The 17512-nt window shown below is 41.3% G+C and overlaps 1 protein-coding gene across 1 annotated transcript; it reads right to left on the bottom strand.

Annotated features, from left to right (window-relative positions):
• Nucleotides 1–7769: 7769 nt before the first annotated feature.
• Nucleotides 7770–14952, bottom strand: snw1 (SNW domain containing 1). Its single transcript, XM_020091991.2, has 14 exons — nt 14859–14952; nt 14245–14398; nt 13907–14068; nt 13515–13610; nt 13058–13164; nt 12458–12562; nt 12134–12203; nt 11926–11991; nt 11702–11818; nt 11443–11584; nt 10880–10982; nt 9892–10009; nt 9597–9757; nt 7770–8446 (listed from the first exon to the last, which is right to left on the bottom strand). Exons 1-14 carry the CDS (start codon nt 14924–14926, stop codon nt 8251–8253), a joined length of 1665 nt encoding a protein of 554 aa, XP_019947550.1. The 5' UTR covers nt 14927–14952; the 3' UTR covers nt 7770–8250.
• Nucleotides 14953–17512: the final 2560 nt, after the last annotated feature.

Raw genomic sequence — 17512 nt, 5'->3', positions numbered from 1 at the left:
CAGTTGTACTTTACACTGCTTGTTCATTTATTCATGTTATCCACTTAAAGAGAATTTAAAACACTCCATGTGTTTATATCCGACAACAATGGCAATAGAGTCAAAACTGATTCAATAATTCTCCATCATACTAAGTTGCCAGCAGTTGCAAACCATTTGATTATTAATCCACAGCATGATTTAATGTGCAGACATTATATTTGTGGAGTCTGTGTGATTAAATATAATAATAATAATAATAATAAACACATTTATTTTTCTTTTAGGTGACAGGTAATTTTTTTTTTTGGGGGGGGGGGTGAAATTTGGTAGATCTAAACAACAACAAACTTTTTTCTTTTTGAGACAGGTGAACATTTTCTTGAGAAATTCGAACTATTCAGTTTCTCTTTTTGGTGACAGGTCAATCTTTTCTTAGTTGGCTAATGGTGCATTAGGGATACCTGGGTTAATTACCTTGTATTATTTTCAACTACTAAACACTATACCCACATATTCTAGTGCATGTATATTTAATTTGCCTGTTTTTCTGCTGCCTGACATCATCATTATCTATTTTCTAAAAGCTGATCATGTATCGGGGCTTTGTATTCATATAAACACCAAATATGAGCAATTGTCATGTTTAAATAAAGAAAGTATTATTTTCTTTGCATTCAACAACAACATGACGAGTCCACAGGAGCTGTTTTTGTGGCATGATAATATAGGAGCAGTGTGAGATCTTCTTCTTTCCACCCTCTCTGCTGGGCGTCCCTCTCTCCAGTGTGGGACCTCCTAAACCCAACCTGTGGAAATAACTCATCACAACCTTTGCTTGCTGTGGGCGTCAGCTGTATTTCTCTCCTGTGACGTGGTTTCTCGCCTGGGCTGAGAGGATCCTGAACAAGGGTCAAGGTTAATTTCAAGATGATTCCCACAAGGGAAACAAGGTAGGGCAGTGGGCTGTGCCAAGACTAAACAATCACTCAGCTGATTTGTACTATTTCAGATGGTCTGTGAGGTTTTGGGGAGTATTGCAGAGGACTTTGTGGCTATTATAACTTTAAACAATAAACACAAAATGTCAGTGATGATCCTATAGTGTTGGGAAATGGTAATGCGTGACCCAAGATATTTTATCTGACCCACATCAGGCTGCGTAAACAACTCCGTCTTCTGTCTCATGGCAGATAAGAGGTGCTCAAACCTCTAACTGATACAAGAGAGAGAAGCCTGCATCATAAATGATTTGAATTCATTACACACACACACAATGACACACACACAGTATCTCACTGTTCTGGCAACTACTTAACTTGTGCTATTGAAATAAAGTTTATTATATTGTATGAATATATGGTTTAATCCCAGCTCCCCCCATTCCAGAAGTGTCCTTGGGCAAGATACTGAAACCCGAATTGCCCTTGAAGGCTGTACTGGGAGTGTTTGTGTGATGGGTGACACAGAAAGTGCTCTGTATGAATGTGTGAGTGGCAAAACTGTACTGTAAAGTGCCTCGAGTGGTCATCAAGACTCGAAAAGACAGAAGAAGAAGAAAACAACCTCTTACAGCAACAATAAAAGTGTTTTCAGAAAGAGTCTGTATTTGACGCCAGACCTCCAGGTTTGTACATCCTGTCCTCTTCCTGTTGGATAAGTATGTCCTGACGAAACGTGCCTGTCAGTGAAGGCCCTGCTATGTTTGCATGTGTCTCAGGTAAAGTGTAATCAAAATGTATAACCATACAACTCATTTCGTCACCGTTAAAATGTATTTCCTTATGTGCTGAAGGATTATTTCAATGCTGAGATAATCTAACTGCAGTGCAGACTCTTAAAGGTTCAGTAAACCCACTCCTGCTCTCACCCTCCTAGATGGCAGTGTTGGGCCACACAAAGGTTGAGTCCTGCAGACCTACAATCTGAGGTTATGCTGATGTTGCTCCAGGTTACAGTTCAGTGTGGTGGCATCGAGGTACTGCCCATTGTTTCTGAGGTGGGACATCTTTGATTAAGACACCGGTGATAACATCTGATGATTTGATTCCCTAATCAGGTTTTTTTCCCGTTTGTTTTCTCTCAAGGTTGTAACCTTGAGCGCAGAATAATGACATGGTCCGTTCTTGCCAATGCGCACAAAGGCAGTTAAGCTCCCGTCCATTCCAAACCTGATAGTGGTGATAAGTATCCAGCTTTAATAGGATCAGAGGCAGGGTTAAAAAGAAAGTGGATCTGTTCTTATTGATACAGGTTTTGCAAGGACCTTTGAGGACACAGTAAAAACACACTGACAAAATGTATTTATAATTATATATAATTATAAAATGACAGTTCTACATGTGATATCTATGTAAATAACATGATGTAAATAACTAATGAGCTTAGTATAGATACAGTGTAGAGGACATTTTTACATCAATGCAGAAATAACAGTTTGGGAGATATTGTCACATCTCTCTTTGCTCCTTAAGTTATGTTTATAGAACACTTTATTATTCATTCTGTGCTGTCCTGCTCTATTTTGGTGACTTTGTCTTGTCTCCCATGTCCCGTCAAGTTTCCTTCCTGTGTGATAACCTGTCCCACTCTAATGAACCTGTGTGGAATTGTCTTCCTTGCCTTCGTATGTATTTAGTCTTTGTGCTCCTCTCAGCTGAAGCCAGAACGTAGCTTACACTCGTTTCTACTTCACGTTTTAGTCTTCAGAGTGTCCAACCTGTCTTTTGATACCCGGTAAGCCTTAAGTTTACTCATCTGATACCGTTGCCTGTGTTTGAACAGTTTTTGTGTACCGACCTTGTTTTTATCAAAAGACTTTGCCTTTAGAACTTTCCTCGTCTGAGTCTTACTTTGGAGTCCTGTTGTGTTGAGCCAGTCTTGACAGATTGACATCCCTTTAAACACATAGTGCCCAAGTTACAAGGGTTTGAAAGTAATTGAACATTTTGTAACTAGATGTTCCTTGTGCCGCTGTGTAAAATTGAATGTGTGGAGTCAGTACTAGACCAATATGTGGGGATGCGAATGTCTGTAAATGTATTTGAATTGATTTGAGCAAGAGAACATTCAACAATAAAACCATAAGCATGCAAGTTAATACAAGGCAATGACAAAGCTGAAACACTTCACAACAAGGTGATGCATGACACACACACACACACACACAGAGCATTACAGGAACATGTGCTGTGGCAGCACACACACACAGTCAGAGACCAGATTAGGAACAGAAAAGATTTTTTTATTAATTAATTAGAAAATAAAAAGTACTGAAATAGAAAATGCTTGAGGGGGCTAAGCAAATTTGTGATGTGGCTGTAGCCCCTCCTAGTGCTGTGTCTGCCTCAGCATCTTAATATGGTCCTTCATATGATCTATATATTTACACAGCTGTAAAAATGATCCTCCTATTTTATATACATATAATAATTTCTTCCATTGTGAAGATCTACGATAAAACTAATTTCATCATAAACTAAATATTGAATATCTATAATTCTGGCTATTTTACCAAATATGACGCCCCAACATAATATCCAGTATCATAAATACTGTGTTTCCACTGACAAGGTTACGTCACTGCTGATTTTCATACAGATCCATTTAAATGACAGATGATTTCCTATTCACCGAAGACGTGTTCCCACTCTCTGTGGCAATTTCCCTGCTTTGATGTCATCTAATGAAATCATCAGGAGAATCACTCTCTCATCCTCTTCCCTCTGCAGCCTATTAAGAGCCAGCGCTGCCAGAGAGGAAGTCGAGGCGTGCGGCCTGTTTTCATACTTCAGTGGCGTCTAAAGGTGGTAGATAACAAATGATGAAATCACAGTAGTACACAAGTAATAAATGAGTGTGCTCATTGCATGGAATTGTGCTCATGCACAAATAGAGCGAGTGCAAGTCACATCTCAGTCCATTCTACTGGTGCTGGATAATTCCTGCAATTAGCGTTTGAAAATATAATGAGTGGCCATTTTAAAGTGGGAATAACGGAAACAAGAATGATTACACAAGTGCATCATCGACATATGAGCAACATATCCCCACTGTACCATCGCCTGGCTCAGCTCTTTCTTCAGATGAAGACATTAGCCGAAGTGTCAGTCACTTCCTGTCATAGCAAATCCCGGAGCGGTCCACGTGCACTCCCACCACGATCGGGCGGGCCCTGCCCAGTGCAGCGGGCAGACCGCTCTCTGACTGACACAACCATTAGAGATTGTTACGCCTGTCTAAACCCTCCCTCCATTATAGATTATCCCCAGAGTGAGTCACAGAGGAGAGGACTCCAGGATTCAGGTGAGGCAGCCGGGACGGACAGACGGATTGACAGGCGGGCCATTTTCCAGCAGAGCAGTAGACTCTGTCCGACTCTAGACTAGACGGGTATAATGATGAGTGAATCCCAGCCTAAATATGCACAGATGAGGAACTAATGATAAGAGAGTCAGGTTGCTCAGGTGTGTGCTGCTGGAGGTGAATGTCAGTTTGACAAATGAAATTTATGGACTTTGTACACAGTATTCAGAATACAGAGCTGCACTATGAATTAGAGTGACAGAGCACATAGGACGAACTGCGTAAATACAAGCAGGCCCTCGAGGAATCTACTTTGATTTGAAGCTGGAGCACAATGGAGGCCATAATTTCAGCATGTACATTATTTTTTAGGGCAATAAATATTACATGAATATTATCTACGAATGCGTGTTACAGCAGCATTAACATCTTGTGTGCTGGAGAAACACGGCATTGACATATTTTCACATTTTATGTTTTATGGCTAAAAGGGCAGTAAACAGCTGCAAACACCTTGCAGACATATTAATCTACTCGGAGTTGTGTTTCTGGCTGCTTTAAGAATCAAACACTGAAGTGGTTTGTTGCCTAATAGCTTTCAGCGGGTTTACCTGATTTTTTTTGCCACTGCAGGAATCCATAGTGATGAGTCTGAGAAAAATCAATAAATATGCAAACTGTAACACCAAAACAACAGGAGAACATGCTCCCCGGATTTCCATGAAACTTGTTGGAAAGATGAGACATGGCCAAAGTAGGGAGTAAGACGTCGTAGAGACAGTTTTTGTCAAACAGCAGCAGTGACATCGCTATTTAGGCTGTGGTCTCCAACACTTCAGCTGTTTTATCCTTAAGTAAAATGACTCATTTCTCCACGTGGAAGAAGAAGAGTGACAGGAAACAGCACCATTGTTATCCATGGTTGTGGGTGTGTTTCTTCAACACAGCAATAAAAAGACAGCCTTTGTTACAGCTGCAGCTTTCAGCACTGGAAGAGAAGAACAAATCTCACAGTGTGAGATAAGACGTCTACATCGACAGGTCAACGGCAGCAGTGGGCGGGGGTGCATTCATCATAAAACTTATTGCTTCGCTGTCACCGAACGGGGTGAGAAATATCACAAAAAGGCATCACAAAAAAAAAAAAACCCAACCCGAGCTGTCCTCCTTCAGGTCAGAGGAGTGGCAAAGATGCAGTGCAACAACTCAATATTGTTTATTATTTCTGCGTTGCTTTTCGTTGCGGTGCACAGATAAGGAGGTATCCATCATGGCTGCTGTCTGCAGCCTGAGGATTCCATTATGGCCCCACACAATATGCTCACCATTTACTCACAACAGCACACAAAGGCAATGCCAAGGAACCAATTTCCTCTTACCTTCATGAATAAGAATCTCATTCATCTTCCTCTGTGCGCATTCATAAAGGCAGACAAGAGGCGAGTGGAGACCCATTATCGAGCTGTCTGTAACACTTCAACAATGGTCCGTGCACAAATGCAGGCTGAAGGGAGCACACGTCTCTCTGCTGTTGTTTGGAGACAGAGGTCCTGCTGGATTCAGACTCTGCAAAACTTTTTTTTTTCCTCATTCTGTCTGTTGGAAGGGCTTTTTCCTCAGCAATTCCAAAACCCTGCAACAATCGAGCCACCAGTGATTCAGTTACCCTAAGCTGGTACATGTCAGATTGATTTCCACTCTCATACACTCATACCCTCACAATAAACCTCCCGCTGTCCTAAAATCACCTCACACAGGCTGCAGCCCGGGCGACTCCTCCATCCATCCATTCACCACATTATTTATTCACACACTGGGTCAGGATAAACACGGCAGGAGCATGTTCCAGAGCAGATAAAGTAAATCAAACACTGTAGAGGTACAGTATGGGAATGATCAAGAGTAAGGAGTGCAGAGATAATAGAACAATCCCAACAGGACAGTGGGAGGGGGGAGCTCTGGGTGTGAGTGAAACACAGATACACCACTGAACATGATAAAGGTCAGTGTTGAATTACATCAGAGCCCCTCTCCTGCTTCTGTGTCGTTCAACCTGTTTGCTCAGGTGGGAGGGGAGACAGGGACAAACCGTCGCCGCCTTTTCCCCCTAAGGTCGTGAGGAATTGAACGAATTCTGAACACATCAGCTCCTCAGTGTTAAATCACATCTGAGCCACTTTGCTGTAATTCACTGAGGGATTTATGGGGTTTTGGCCACATTCATCGCTTGAACATAGGAGAGAGGCCGGGAGAAGCTTCACAGTGTTCCTCCTCCTGCCCAGTAGGTGGTGAGAGCCGTGTCGACCAAATACCATGAGAATCACACATTTAAAGCTACATTTGTTTTAAACCAAGTTTATAACAATACTTATGTCTGAGAGTTATCTATTCGGTATAAATATATATATATACTTGTCTCTCAGTACAGCCACTACCTTCACTAAGGCCCAACAGTCTCCAAAATGAAGGCTGCACCAAATTGCACACACCTATAGATATAGGCCTTCATCAGGATCTCTGCATTCACAGAAATTTCCCAAAACACCCCATCTCATCAGGTGCAGCATCGATGGGCAGGGGTCACCGGCCCAGCTGAAATCTGATTGGCCATGGAAGTGCCCCTGTCCTCTCACTAACAATACATATGATGATTTGATAATGTTTATTTTCTTCTCATTATTTAAAGTGCACTGAGCTTGAACAAGGAACAACATATATTCACTGATGCAGAAACGGAACCACGGAGTGACGTAGATCTGCACCTTATCATGAATTGTGAATGGATGTTGCACATAACTGTCCCCTCTGTGTAAATCAATGCCCCTTTATTACACCGATCTAGAAAAATCCTGAATCCGCCACTGCCTCTCACAATGATATTGTGAGAAATACACTCAGTGTTATTTCACAGTTCTATGGCTATAATTTTTATTTCTGATGGGCTCTAAAAGACCAGCAATAAAAGTCTGGTGCACTGCACTAATAGAGGAAGCCATAACTACAAACCAGGCCCTTTGAAATAAGCATTAATCATGTGCATATAACAACTGTCTGACCCCTATTCATGTACGAGTGAAAGATGGCACCATGCAGAGATTTGTGAGTCTGCTGGGCTGTGTAATGCCACATTGATTATTTTCCGAACCCCGGGAAAATAAAACTGTCAGACCGCATAAACCATGATTAATTGTAAGTAATGGAACTAATTTTGCTCTAATCATCTAATATCATAGAGCCCATTTCTATTCACTTCGAAATTGATGGTTTCTCTGAATACATTTTGGGTTTACATCATAGACATTAGTAAGTTGCATCACGAGTGAAATAATTAAAATAGGGAAAAACTCATGAGTAAACTATATCAATTATATAACCAATGGACTTCCCACTATGTAGTAAAAGTTTGAATTAAGCTGCTCTAAAGTAGTGACTAATTTTATGGACGCCTAACAAAACACTCTACTTCATAATAATACAGAGAGAGATTACACACAATAGGAAATTTATTTCATTGGTGGTAATGTACAAGAATTATACAGCTGGTTTGCTTTACACCTTACAGATTTACTTTATATCTCTGTACATCAAATATGGGCTGTAACTGCTCACAAATACGTAATTGGATATTTCAAAAAGGGGGAAATGTGGGGTTCAATGAGACAAAGGAAAATATAAACTCTTCCTGATGTTGGTTCTGTATAGATGTATTTAAAAAAAACAGACCACTAAAATCTACACACATCCTGGTCCAAATATCACCTATGCATAGACACTGTCAGACACAGAGGCAGAGCTGTTACATATCTGTATCTATCGCTTCAGCTAAGTATTTATTCATGTTCTGTTAAGTTAGGATGTTCAACATGTTCTGAATGTAGCTGAATAAGCAACAAATAAAAACAAAAATAAAAAGGAACGGGAACCTCATCCTCTAACTTGACTCTTACAGCTGTCCTGAACAGACTATTACTCCTTCCTACGCTTCTTATCGTGGTAGTCGTCCTTCGAGCGGCTGCTGGTTGAGGGCCGCTTGGAGCCGCCGTGCTGCTTGGCCTCCTCCAAGAACTTGTCCAAACCGAAGGGATCCTCTTCAAACTGGACTGGTCCGTCTCGCCTCTGTGCATGGTCGGTGCCTGAGAATTCTTTTCCAGGAGCAAACCGGCTGGAGGAAAGAAATGAAACATATTAGAATATGCTGCAGAAATGCAGGTTTTCTCTCACAACTAAGAGATAATTTCACTGCACTCGAGGACAATCTTTGTACAAGTTATTTCATAATAATCTCAATCAAAACCCCTTGCACAAACTAAAATATACCCTGCCTGTGTTTAAGTCAACAAGCCATATGTAATGTTGACTGGTGAAATTGTCCTGCCCTCGTTGTGGGTGGTAACTTTACGTTTTTAGCGTACCATACACTCTTTAACCAGGTTCATGTACCCCTGCCCTCCACGTTCAGTGAGCAAAATCAGGGATCTCAAGTTTTTGGGGTTATGGGAACACTGTTGGCAACAACTACAAAAAAAAACCAGACGTTCTGTTTCTCCCCCAAATGTATTTCATCGGAGCTGCACCAACAGAAAAAGTTATCTCAATGAGGGTGGGACAATTTGATTTGTCAACATAACAGTGTAAGGAGAAGAGCTGAAGCACAGGAAATCTAAGCACATGCAGGGAATATTTGAGTGCGAGCATTATAAAAATCGGAACGTGAACTTATTAAGTCCTGATCTCAAACTGAAAGACCACACTATTGAATAAAGAAAAGAGAAAGCCCATAGAATGGCTGCTTTTTTTTGTTCAGCAAATAAACATTTCCTTTGAGCATATTTTGCTCGATGGTGTATCACACTGTAATCTGCCAAACATCCTAAAACGACAATGACAAGCTGGTGACTAAACATATGGGACAAAGTACGCTCAGCTAGTAGAGTGGGACACTGCTGCCCCAAGGACAATGTCTCCTGCTGAGACATCATGTGCTCCTGCCTCTAAATAAAGCTGGAATGACCTCGAAATGATTCAGGCTTTTGTTATTTTCTAACTAAATTACAGAAGGTTAAAACGCAGGCTGTTCTGTTAGTAGTCAAATCAAATGAATCATAATCAAATTAAAGATTAACTCTTCAAACTGGCCTTGGAACTAACCACTTTCAAGAAACAAACCTTGAAGCTTAATTTCCTTCATTTGGTCCCTAATATTAGCTGTGTTTATTGATTAAAAATCAATATTGAATTATAATATTAATATATGAATACAAAGCCAAATAACTATATTAAGTGGTCATAAAAAAACATAAGAATATAAGTACTTGTTTTGCATGAGTGAGTCGAGGTCATCTGTGTAGGCGTCCTTGTCAATATTTTTGCTGGGCCTGTAGATGTTTGAAGCCATGTCTCTGCCGCTGCGGAACGGCTGGTCATAGACGTTGTACGTCTCGTCCTCACCGCCAGCGAAGCCACTGTCCATACCCTGAAAAGACAGAGGAAAAAGAATGCCACTTAAGAGACAGAACAGTGAACAACAATGAAATGGCTTCTGTATACATTCTCTTCAATCAACATATATACATAACGTTCATTACAGTAGGTAAGAAACGTTCTAACCTTGCTCTGATTGAAGAGTCTCTGGTCGTACTGAGCTTCGGTGGAGGAGCGAGGGTTGGGCATCCCCAGAGCGATGAGCTCACTGACGTCCCTCTCCTGGTCTCTCTGCAGCTTAGACCTAGTACAAGGAACAGAGTCTGAGATGAAGCAACGATTCACAACAAAAGCAATTGACACACAAGAGAAAATATAACTATAATGTAGTAATTCACTAAAAAGTAGTTAGTGTTTTAACTGGATTGTCACTCAGTAGAATGCATACCTCCACCAAGGCCCAACAGTCCCGATCAAATTAAATCAAGCTGCACCAAATGTTACGCACAGAAAAGATCAGTTTACTAAATGTGCCTGATTTCCCCCCATCAAGATCCATGGATTGTTCCCTATTAAAACAGTGAAAATTCCTGGATCCACCTGTTGCTCTGGATCCACATTCAAAGTTAATGAGTTCTTCCCTGACTGTATCCTTCCACCAATTTTTGCAGAAATGTTGTTTTTGTGTCATCTTGCTTACAAACAGACAGGGGTGAAAATAAACCCTACTTGGCAGAAGTAATAATCTATTTCTATTTATAGAGGTCTATTTAAGATTATGTCATTTGAGCGTCAATTTATGATAAAAAACATTTGCGAGTTTTGCATTAAATTACTGGTGACTTGAACATCTTGACTGTCTTTCAGTAAGCAGCCATCTCAAAGTTAAGAGAATTTTAAGAAAAAAAGGTCTGTGCCGTCAGACAGCTTGAATTGTGTCTGTAATAAGCTCTCATTTGAATTTTACTTCATCCACTCAACCAGGCAACCACAATTCAATGAATCGACAACCTGACACTGCGCACACAGAGTTAACTCACACCGATGACAGATTTTGAGTTCAATATTACTGCCAGATGCATGAATGATTCAGCAGTACATCTGTATCTGCGTGTATTGAAAAGAGGGGTGGGTGAGTTCACATGCGGTGTGTTTTATAGTGCGTGTCCAGCACCTCTTATCAGGAGCTGCCCTCAAAATGTTCCTGTCCTGTTGTCTCTCTTTCCGTCTGTCATGGCGGATCTCGTCACGTTCCCTGGCCTCGCTGTCCTCCCCACCTGCCAAGTTAAGCAAAACAAGGACATTTTGAAGAAAGAAAGGAAACCACATGAGGACATATGATGCTGAATGTTACAGCAGAAATGGGAGATGAAAAGCAACATGGGGATTGAGAAAAGGGAAATGCGAAGCAGGAGTGGGAAGACAAAGAAATTGTCCATCTCTAGTGAACATGTAGACACAATCCCAGCTGACATACAGTATTGTTAGAATAGATCCAAATAAAGTCAATTTAGATTTTGGGATGAGAGTCACTGTAGCAAAAATAAGACATGAATGAAAATATATGTGAATTATCAGTAGGGAATCAAATACGTCACTTAACAGCTTGTTGGTCACTCGTATTGCAGATTTGGATCATGGCTGGTGTTGACACCAGAGTTTCCACATGCCCAGAGATCCACACACACAAGTTTGTCCTTTACAGTCAACTTTTCTACTTCTTGGTCTTTGACTCACCTTTGTCTCCGTGACTTTTGATCCCAGCCCTGCGGTCTCGAGCCATTTGGGCCAGCTCCCTCAGTTTCTCCTCCTTTTTCTCCTTCTCCTTCTGGGCCATCTTCTTCTCCACCTGGGCTCTCATCTCCACTGCCTCTCTGGCCTTGAGACACACACAGAATTTCACTGTTATATCAATGTGGGTAAAAAGGGTGCACATTTTAGGCAATGCCATTATCCTAAACTGTTGATCTGATCAATCAGAACGATGGTGCAGTACCTTTCTGTCAGCGATGTAGAGCGCCTCAGCCAACTTGGCAAAGTTTTCATTGATGTGAACTGTTTGCAGCCCCCTACCATCAGCAGCCAGACGTTTGTCGAGAGGAATAGTGTAGCCCTGAGAGAAATACGGAGAAAGACATTAGTAGAGAAGAGGCAACAAGGTAATTTTAAGTAATATAAAAATACAAGAAAGAGTTCCAAATATTTGTGGTGCCACGTTACCTTAGCGTTCTTCCAGTTGGAGATGCATGGAGGAATCTTCCACTCCTGCTGCTCCTTCACTGTCATCTAAAGAAAGAGGAGGAAATTGAGGTCAAAGATCTTATCTTTCAGACAATGGAAGTAACTTTATTTTTTATGCATCAGTGTAGAATCAGATTGTCAGAATATGTTACAGGGCCAATTTTTTTTCTCAAATGTCTAACTGTACCTTTCTGCTCGGAGAATGCATGACAGGGGCAGGAGGAGAGGGGGGTCCTCTGGGAATCTTCTTGTTGATCCTGAAGCACACAATAATACAACTTAATTATTTTCTTTAAACTAAGATTTGACCATTATTACATATTTAAGTGTGTAATTACTGCTAGGGCTGCACGATATTAGGAAAACAAGCAATATGCGATATAATAAACTGTGTCCAAAGTTGCTCTTATTATGCGTTATTTATGAGTTATTATTCTAATTAAATGTAATAATCTATCGAGCCAGTCTTCACACATGACTTCATACTGTTCGAGACAGGTTGTTGACTTACTTAAAACGTGGAGGTTCCATTGGGTCTTTCTGCATTTCCACCATGCGGATCACCCTCTGTTTGGCCCCAGAGTTAAAAGCTACCCCCTGCTGGGATGGGGTGTATCTTGAAGAGAGATCAAAGCAGAAGAATTGGGTCAACATTCATAAAACTTTTATTTTCACCCACATACACAAATGATTACTAGAATCATTTGAATGAATTAATCGTGCCCATGTGTTTCATAGTACTTGATGTCATAACTGAGAACATTTGTCATCACAGCATCAATCCTACATTAAAATATGAACGCAGTTGTAAAACAATCTAACTGTCCCATTTAAACCTGTGTTTTCAATGGAATTGTTAGAATTACTTTTTTTATATTCTAATGTTTGCTGTTACATATATAACATATTTAAATGTGTGATTATATGAAATTTATTTTATGTTTCAATATGTGATTATGATGTGTATTGTATATTCTAATAAGTGATTATATTGTGTATTCGACATATTTGCCTTTACTTGCTTTCCATGTTAATTGTCTTTGAGCATTAATAAAAGTGCCACATACGTAAATGGATTATTATTATGATGATTCATTCTTCTACTACATACCTGATGTACTGTGCAGGAGCCTGTTTGTCTGCAGCTCTTACAGGCATAGCTGCAGCAATCTTCTGTGACACCTGCTTCTCCAAGGCAGCACGAGTCTTATCTGTAAGCTACAACGGACACACAACAATGACCATGTTAACACATTTTCACATTAACCTCATAATAAATAAATAATTGATCAAGTAAGAATGAATAAAACACTACCAAAAGCATTATGCTTCTGATCGTGATTCCACTTTTAAATGTACATAATTTACTCAATTCTACAGAGGAGATTACAGATTTCACCAAACACCATCATTAGCTGGAATTTTCCAGTAAACAACAGATAACATGAGTATGCCTGGGTTAATGATCTTTGAGCAGTGAAATCTACAACCTCATGATCAACTGGTTCTGTAAGTAACCAGCCCGTGTCACAGTTTTTCCCATACACACAAATTCCAATATGTCTTACTTCTTTCACAGCCTCCTCGTCGGGCTTCTGTAGCTCTGGAGTGTCATCATTTAGTACTTCCTTTGGAAGAAGGTCTGTGTACTTACTGAAGATCACCTGCAACAAGGAAAGATAAATCATTGTTTCTTAATCAAATCAACACATGATATGGACCATAACCATGGATTGTTTTGACAGTGTGCATCATAATGAAATGTGTATTCTGTAAATGACAGGCATGTATTACGTTAAGTCACTTATACAAACTTCATAGAAAGACAAGTGTCTCTACATTTAATGTTGGTGTGCTAACATCTTCAGACCAAGTTTGATCCGTCCTATAATATCAAAAGTCGAGTGAGGCATGGATAAATTCTGTATGTGCACAGTTGAAGCAGTAACTGGTTGTCTACCTTATCCTTGCCCTGTCCTTGTCTGGCGATGGCATCATATTTGACCTTTCCCTCTGCATCCACTTGCACCGCCAAGGCATTGGACGTCTTCTTCTTCCGGCCCATCTCCTGAGGAAACTGGGCCACATGGATCTCTGGGAAAGCGCCTCCATCTCCAAAGTCCTGCAGAAACACAGTTTTTACAGCCAAGGTGAGACTTGGTGGTTATTACAGTTAACAGCCATTCCTACATTCAGTGTCATGACATCATAAAAAAAAAACACAACCACCTCCACTCTTAAACGATTTCCTCACGTTAAACCTAAATGTGTAGCTCGTGATGAACTTTTTCTTTTTACCTCGAGTGAACGCGGCACCCAGCTTTGCCTGTGTCCGTATGTAGGGGGCTCTCTGAGGGACGAAACCAGGGCAGTGGAGAAGGACTTCTGGGCCTGGAGCCTGTCTTCTGCCTCCAGCTGGTCCTGGGACAGCTGGGTCGGCACCGGTAAGAAGCTGCACACACAATAACACGTGTATCAGTCACTTTGTTTTTCCATGTAGTCGCAGTGAGGCCTAGCTAGCATTAGCCGAGTATCACACGGTAGTTTGTTTGCTGTATTCAGAGGTGTTAGCTCACTAACCGCCGTCACTACACACCGATAAACCCCCGTTCAGTCAAACCAAAGCAAACAGTCAGCACATCACTAATATACAATGAGTACACTTGGGAATATCCACGCGCTGTTAAGCTAGCTGGCTAATGCTATACGCTTAGCTTCAGACATCTGATTTTAGCTAGCTAGCGTTAGCTGATTGTATTGACTTCGATTAAGAACAGAAAACGGACCAGCAGACGAATACCATCAATTCCAATCACTAAGCACAATATATACACCATTTAGCACGACCGGAAACGATATACAACCGCAATTTGCTTCAATAAAAACACACAAAGCCTCGACGCAGGACCTACCTCGCCAGAGACATTTTCCTTTCTTCCTTAGTGGAGAACTGCGCATGCGTGGAGTCAGCACGGACCATTAATGCATGAGATAGAATCTGCTTCGCTTTTTTTCTGTTAGTTTATTTCTGCACGATCACAGTGTTTATGGTGTGTATTGACCAGCCAACATCATCTACTTTGATTTTTAATGAAGTGCTATTAGTATCATAACGGTATCAAACAATTACAATGCACCATATCATATCAAACAATGTCGTACACCAACACTTGGGTGTTTCAGTGTGATAGATTAGAGATGAATAGTGTTCATCTGTGTTCACTGACCCAGAGGTACAATTATAGTTTTATTTAAAGGCTCAGTGTGTAAGATTTAGGTGAAAGGGATCCATTTATATTTACATCGGGAGCACGTCCCCTTTCCACAGAGGCCACCATGTTTTTAAAGTCGTCCAAACTGGACAAACTAAAGACCTTTTGAGTTTCAATGACGACTGAAGGCTACCACAGGTTCGATACAGAAAGAAAAAAGAATAAGTTAGTGGTTCGGTATGTCATATCAACACTGGAAGAAGAGACGTATAAAGCGCTTTAGTTTAATTTAGTTTCACAAGCTGGTTTCTTTCTTTTGTCACAGAAGGGAAAGCAGAGGTGTTACAAACAACATCAACAATGGTTCTGTTCTGTTCAAGTGCCCCAATACACCTGACTGTGGCAGGGATCCAGCGTTCACACCAGGACCCTGAAAGTGAAGTGGTTCAGGCAGGCAACGTGGTTAAATTGAATCCAGCCATGGACAATTTTATTATAAGGCTAAGATACCAGGCAGTGAGGGGAGAATCGTAGAATGGGAAGAAGACACAGTGGATGGCAGTAATGCACCTTAACATTGGTTGCCAACTGCCAATAAACCGAACCAAGAGGTAGAAGAAGTTTATTATTTACACCCAAGCTTATCTACTTTTATCCTACCAATGCTTTCAACCCATGCTGCCTATTGATGGCTTTTGGCACTGCAGACAAGGTCATGCAAGCGTTTGGTTATTGAAACTCCTCACCAGAACGACTCCTGCAGTGTGAATTTTGCACAAATTCTTCAATTTTGGGTTTGTTGTTGTTGTTGTTAGCAGCACGTGTGAGCAGGAAAGGTAGCTGACATTATTCTTTGTAAAATAGATGAAGAAACCCTCAAGCTGTTCTTGTGTCAGTCACCATTAAGGTTTCAGAGACCACTGAACAGAGGAGGAACATAAAAGCTCACAGAACGGCTTGTGGAGAAGGAGAGTTATGTAACAGACCCTTCTGTTGTGATGAATGTGATAAATATCTCCACTCAGGCTCTCCTGCTGTAATGATCAGCAATAAAAGTCGCAGCCCTGCTCGGAATTTCAACTTCTTTCTTTCTCTCTCTCTCTTCCTTCCTTCCTTCCTTTCCTCCTTCCTTCTAGTGCTAATGTTTTTGTCTGGTTGTCAGCATCATTTCCATCCCTCCATCTCCTCTGTCTCTGCTCTCTTCCTATCCTTTCCGTTTCTCCGACGTGGAGGCAGTCTGTCAGTCTCTCAGCAGAGACGTGGTTTATTGATGTGACACAGGGTAAAAGGACACGTCAAAGGCGATCAATCACCAGGCTGTGGCACGGGACAAGAAATCTTTTAATAACCCTAATCATCTGGTTGCCTCTCTGTTAATTTATGTCAGGCGTTCGGGATTGAGGAGCTCTGGACCATTGTGGCTGCCCCTCCCTGGTCCTGCTGCAGGATGATGGGGCGACCATTGTTTCTCCGCTAAATTGAATGAAATATATAACATGTGTTCTACCTCTGTTCTCTCTAAGAAGCAGCATTTAGTGCAATAAATGTCCACTATGAAAATGGTTTACATTGTCTCTGTCATGAGGCTTTCAGGAGGGGGCATCCACGTGCTGCAAGCAGGGTTGCTTGAGATGGTGTTGTGGCAGAGAGCCATGATGCTCGAGGCTATGTCAGTGCTCTCAGCAGTAGCAGGGCATGAGGCCCAGGGAAGCAGCACATGCTGTGTGATACCGCAACATGGTCTGAGTCCAGTGTCACTGCAGGGCACAGAGGGAGCAGGGCAAATGGAGGTAAAATTGAAAGCGAGCCCGAGCAATAGATACATAATGCAGTGGGGAAAAAAAGCAGTGAGCTGAGGATCATGAAAAGTTCGACCCCTTTTGAAAAGAATGAGTCCGGTGCCTTCAGTGTGTCGGCTGGAGCAATGGAAAATCTTGGCCACTAAAGAAGGATAATGTCTTTAAAAGACTTGATCTTCTTTCAGCAGTGAAATTACTGCATAGCTTCAGAGATAGAGGAGCTGAAAGACACATCGAGAGAGACAGAGAGCATCACATTAATGTGCTGTATATTGGTCATCGGGATAATATAGTGCAGGTCTCTAAATGGCTGTGGCTCAGTAGGTGGGGTGGGGGGTTATCCATTAACTCGGGAGGTCTGTGGTTCGATCCACAGCTCCTCCAGTCTGCAAGCAGAAGTGTCCTTGGGCATGATACTGAACCCCAAGTTGCACCTGGGTTTGTAAATGGTTTAGTTAGACTGTTAACTGTTGTGGATATGATTTACAAAAGAGGCCAGAGCCGTCTCTCTTTTCTGAGACGGCTCAGGTCCTTCAACATAGACAGGACGATGCT

The sequence above is a fragment of the Paralichthys olivaceus genome, chromosome 19, assembly GCF_024713975.1.
Source record: "Paralichthys olivaceus isolate ysfri-2021 chromosome 19, ASM2471397v2, whole genome shotgun sequence".
In the NCBI taxonomy this organism is placed as follows: domain Eukaryota; kingdom Metazoa; phylum Chordata; class Actinopteri; order Pleuronectiformes; family Paralichthyidae; genus Paralichthys; species Paralichthys olivaceus.
The sequence above is the reverse complement of the archived record's forward strand: the minus strand, read 5'-3'. Positions and strand labels throughout refer to the sequence as shown.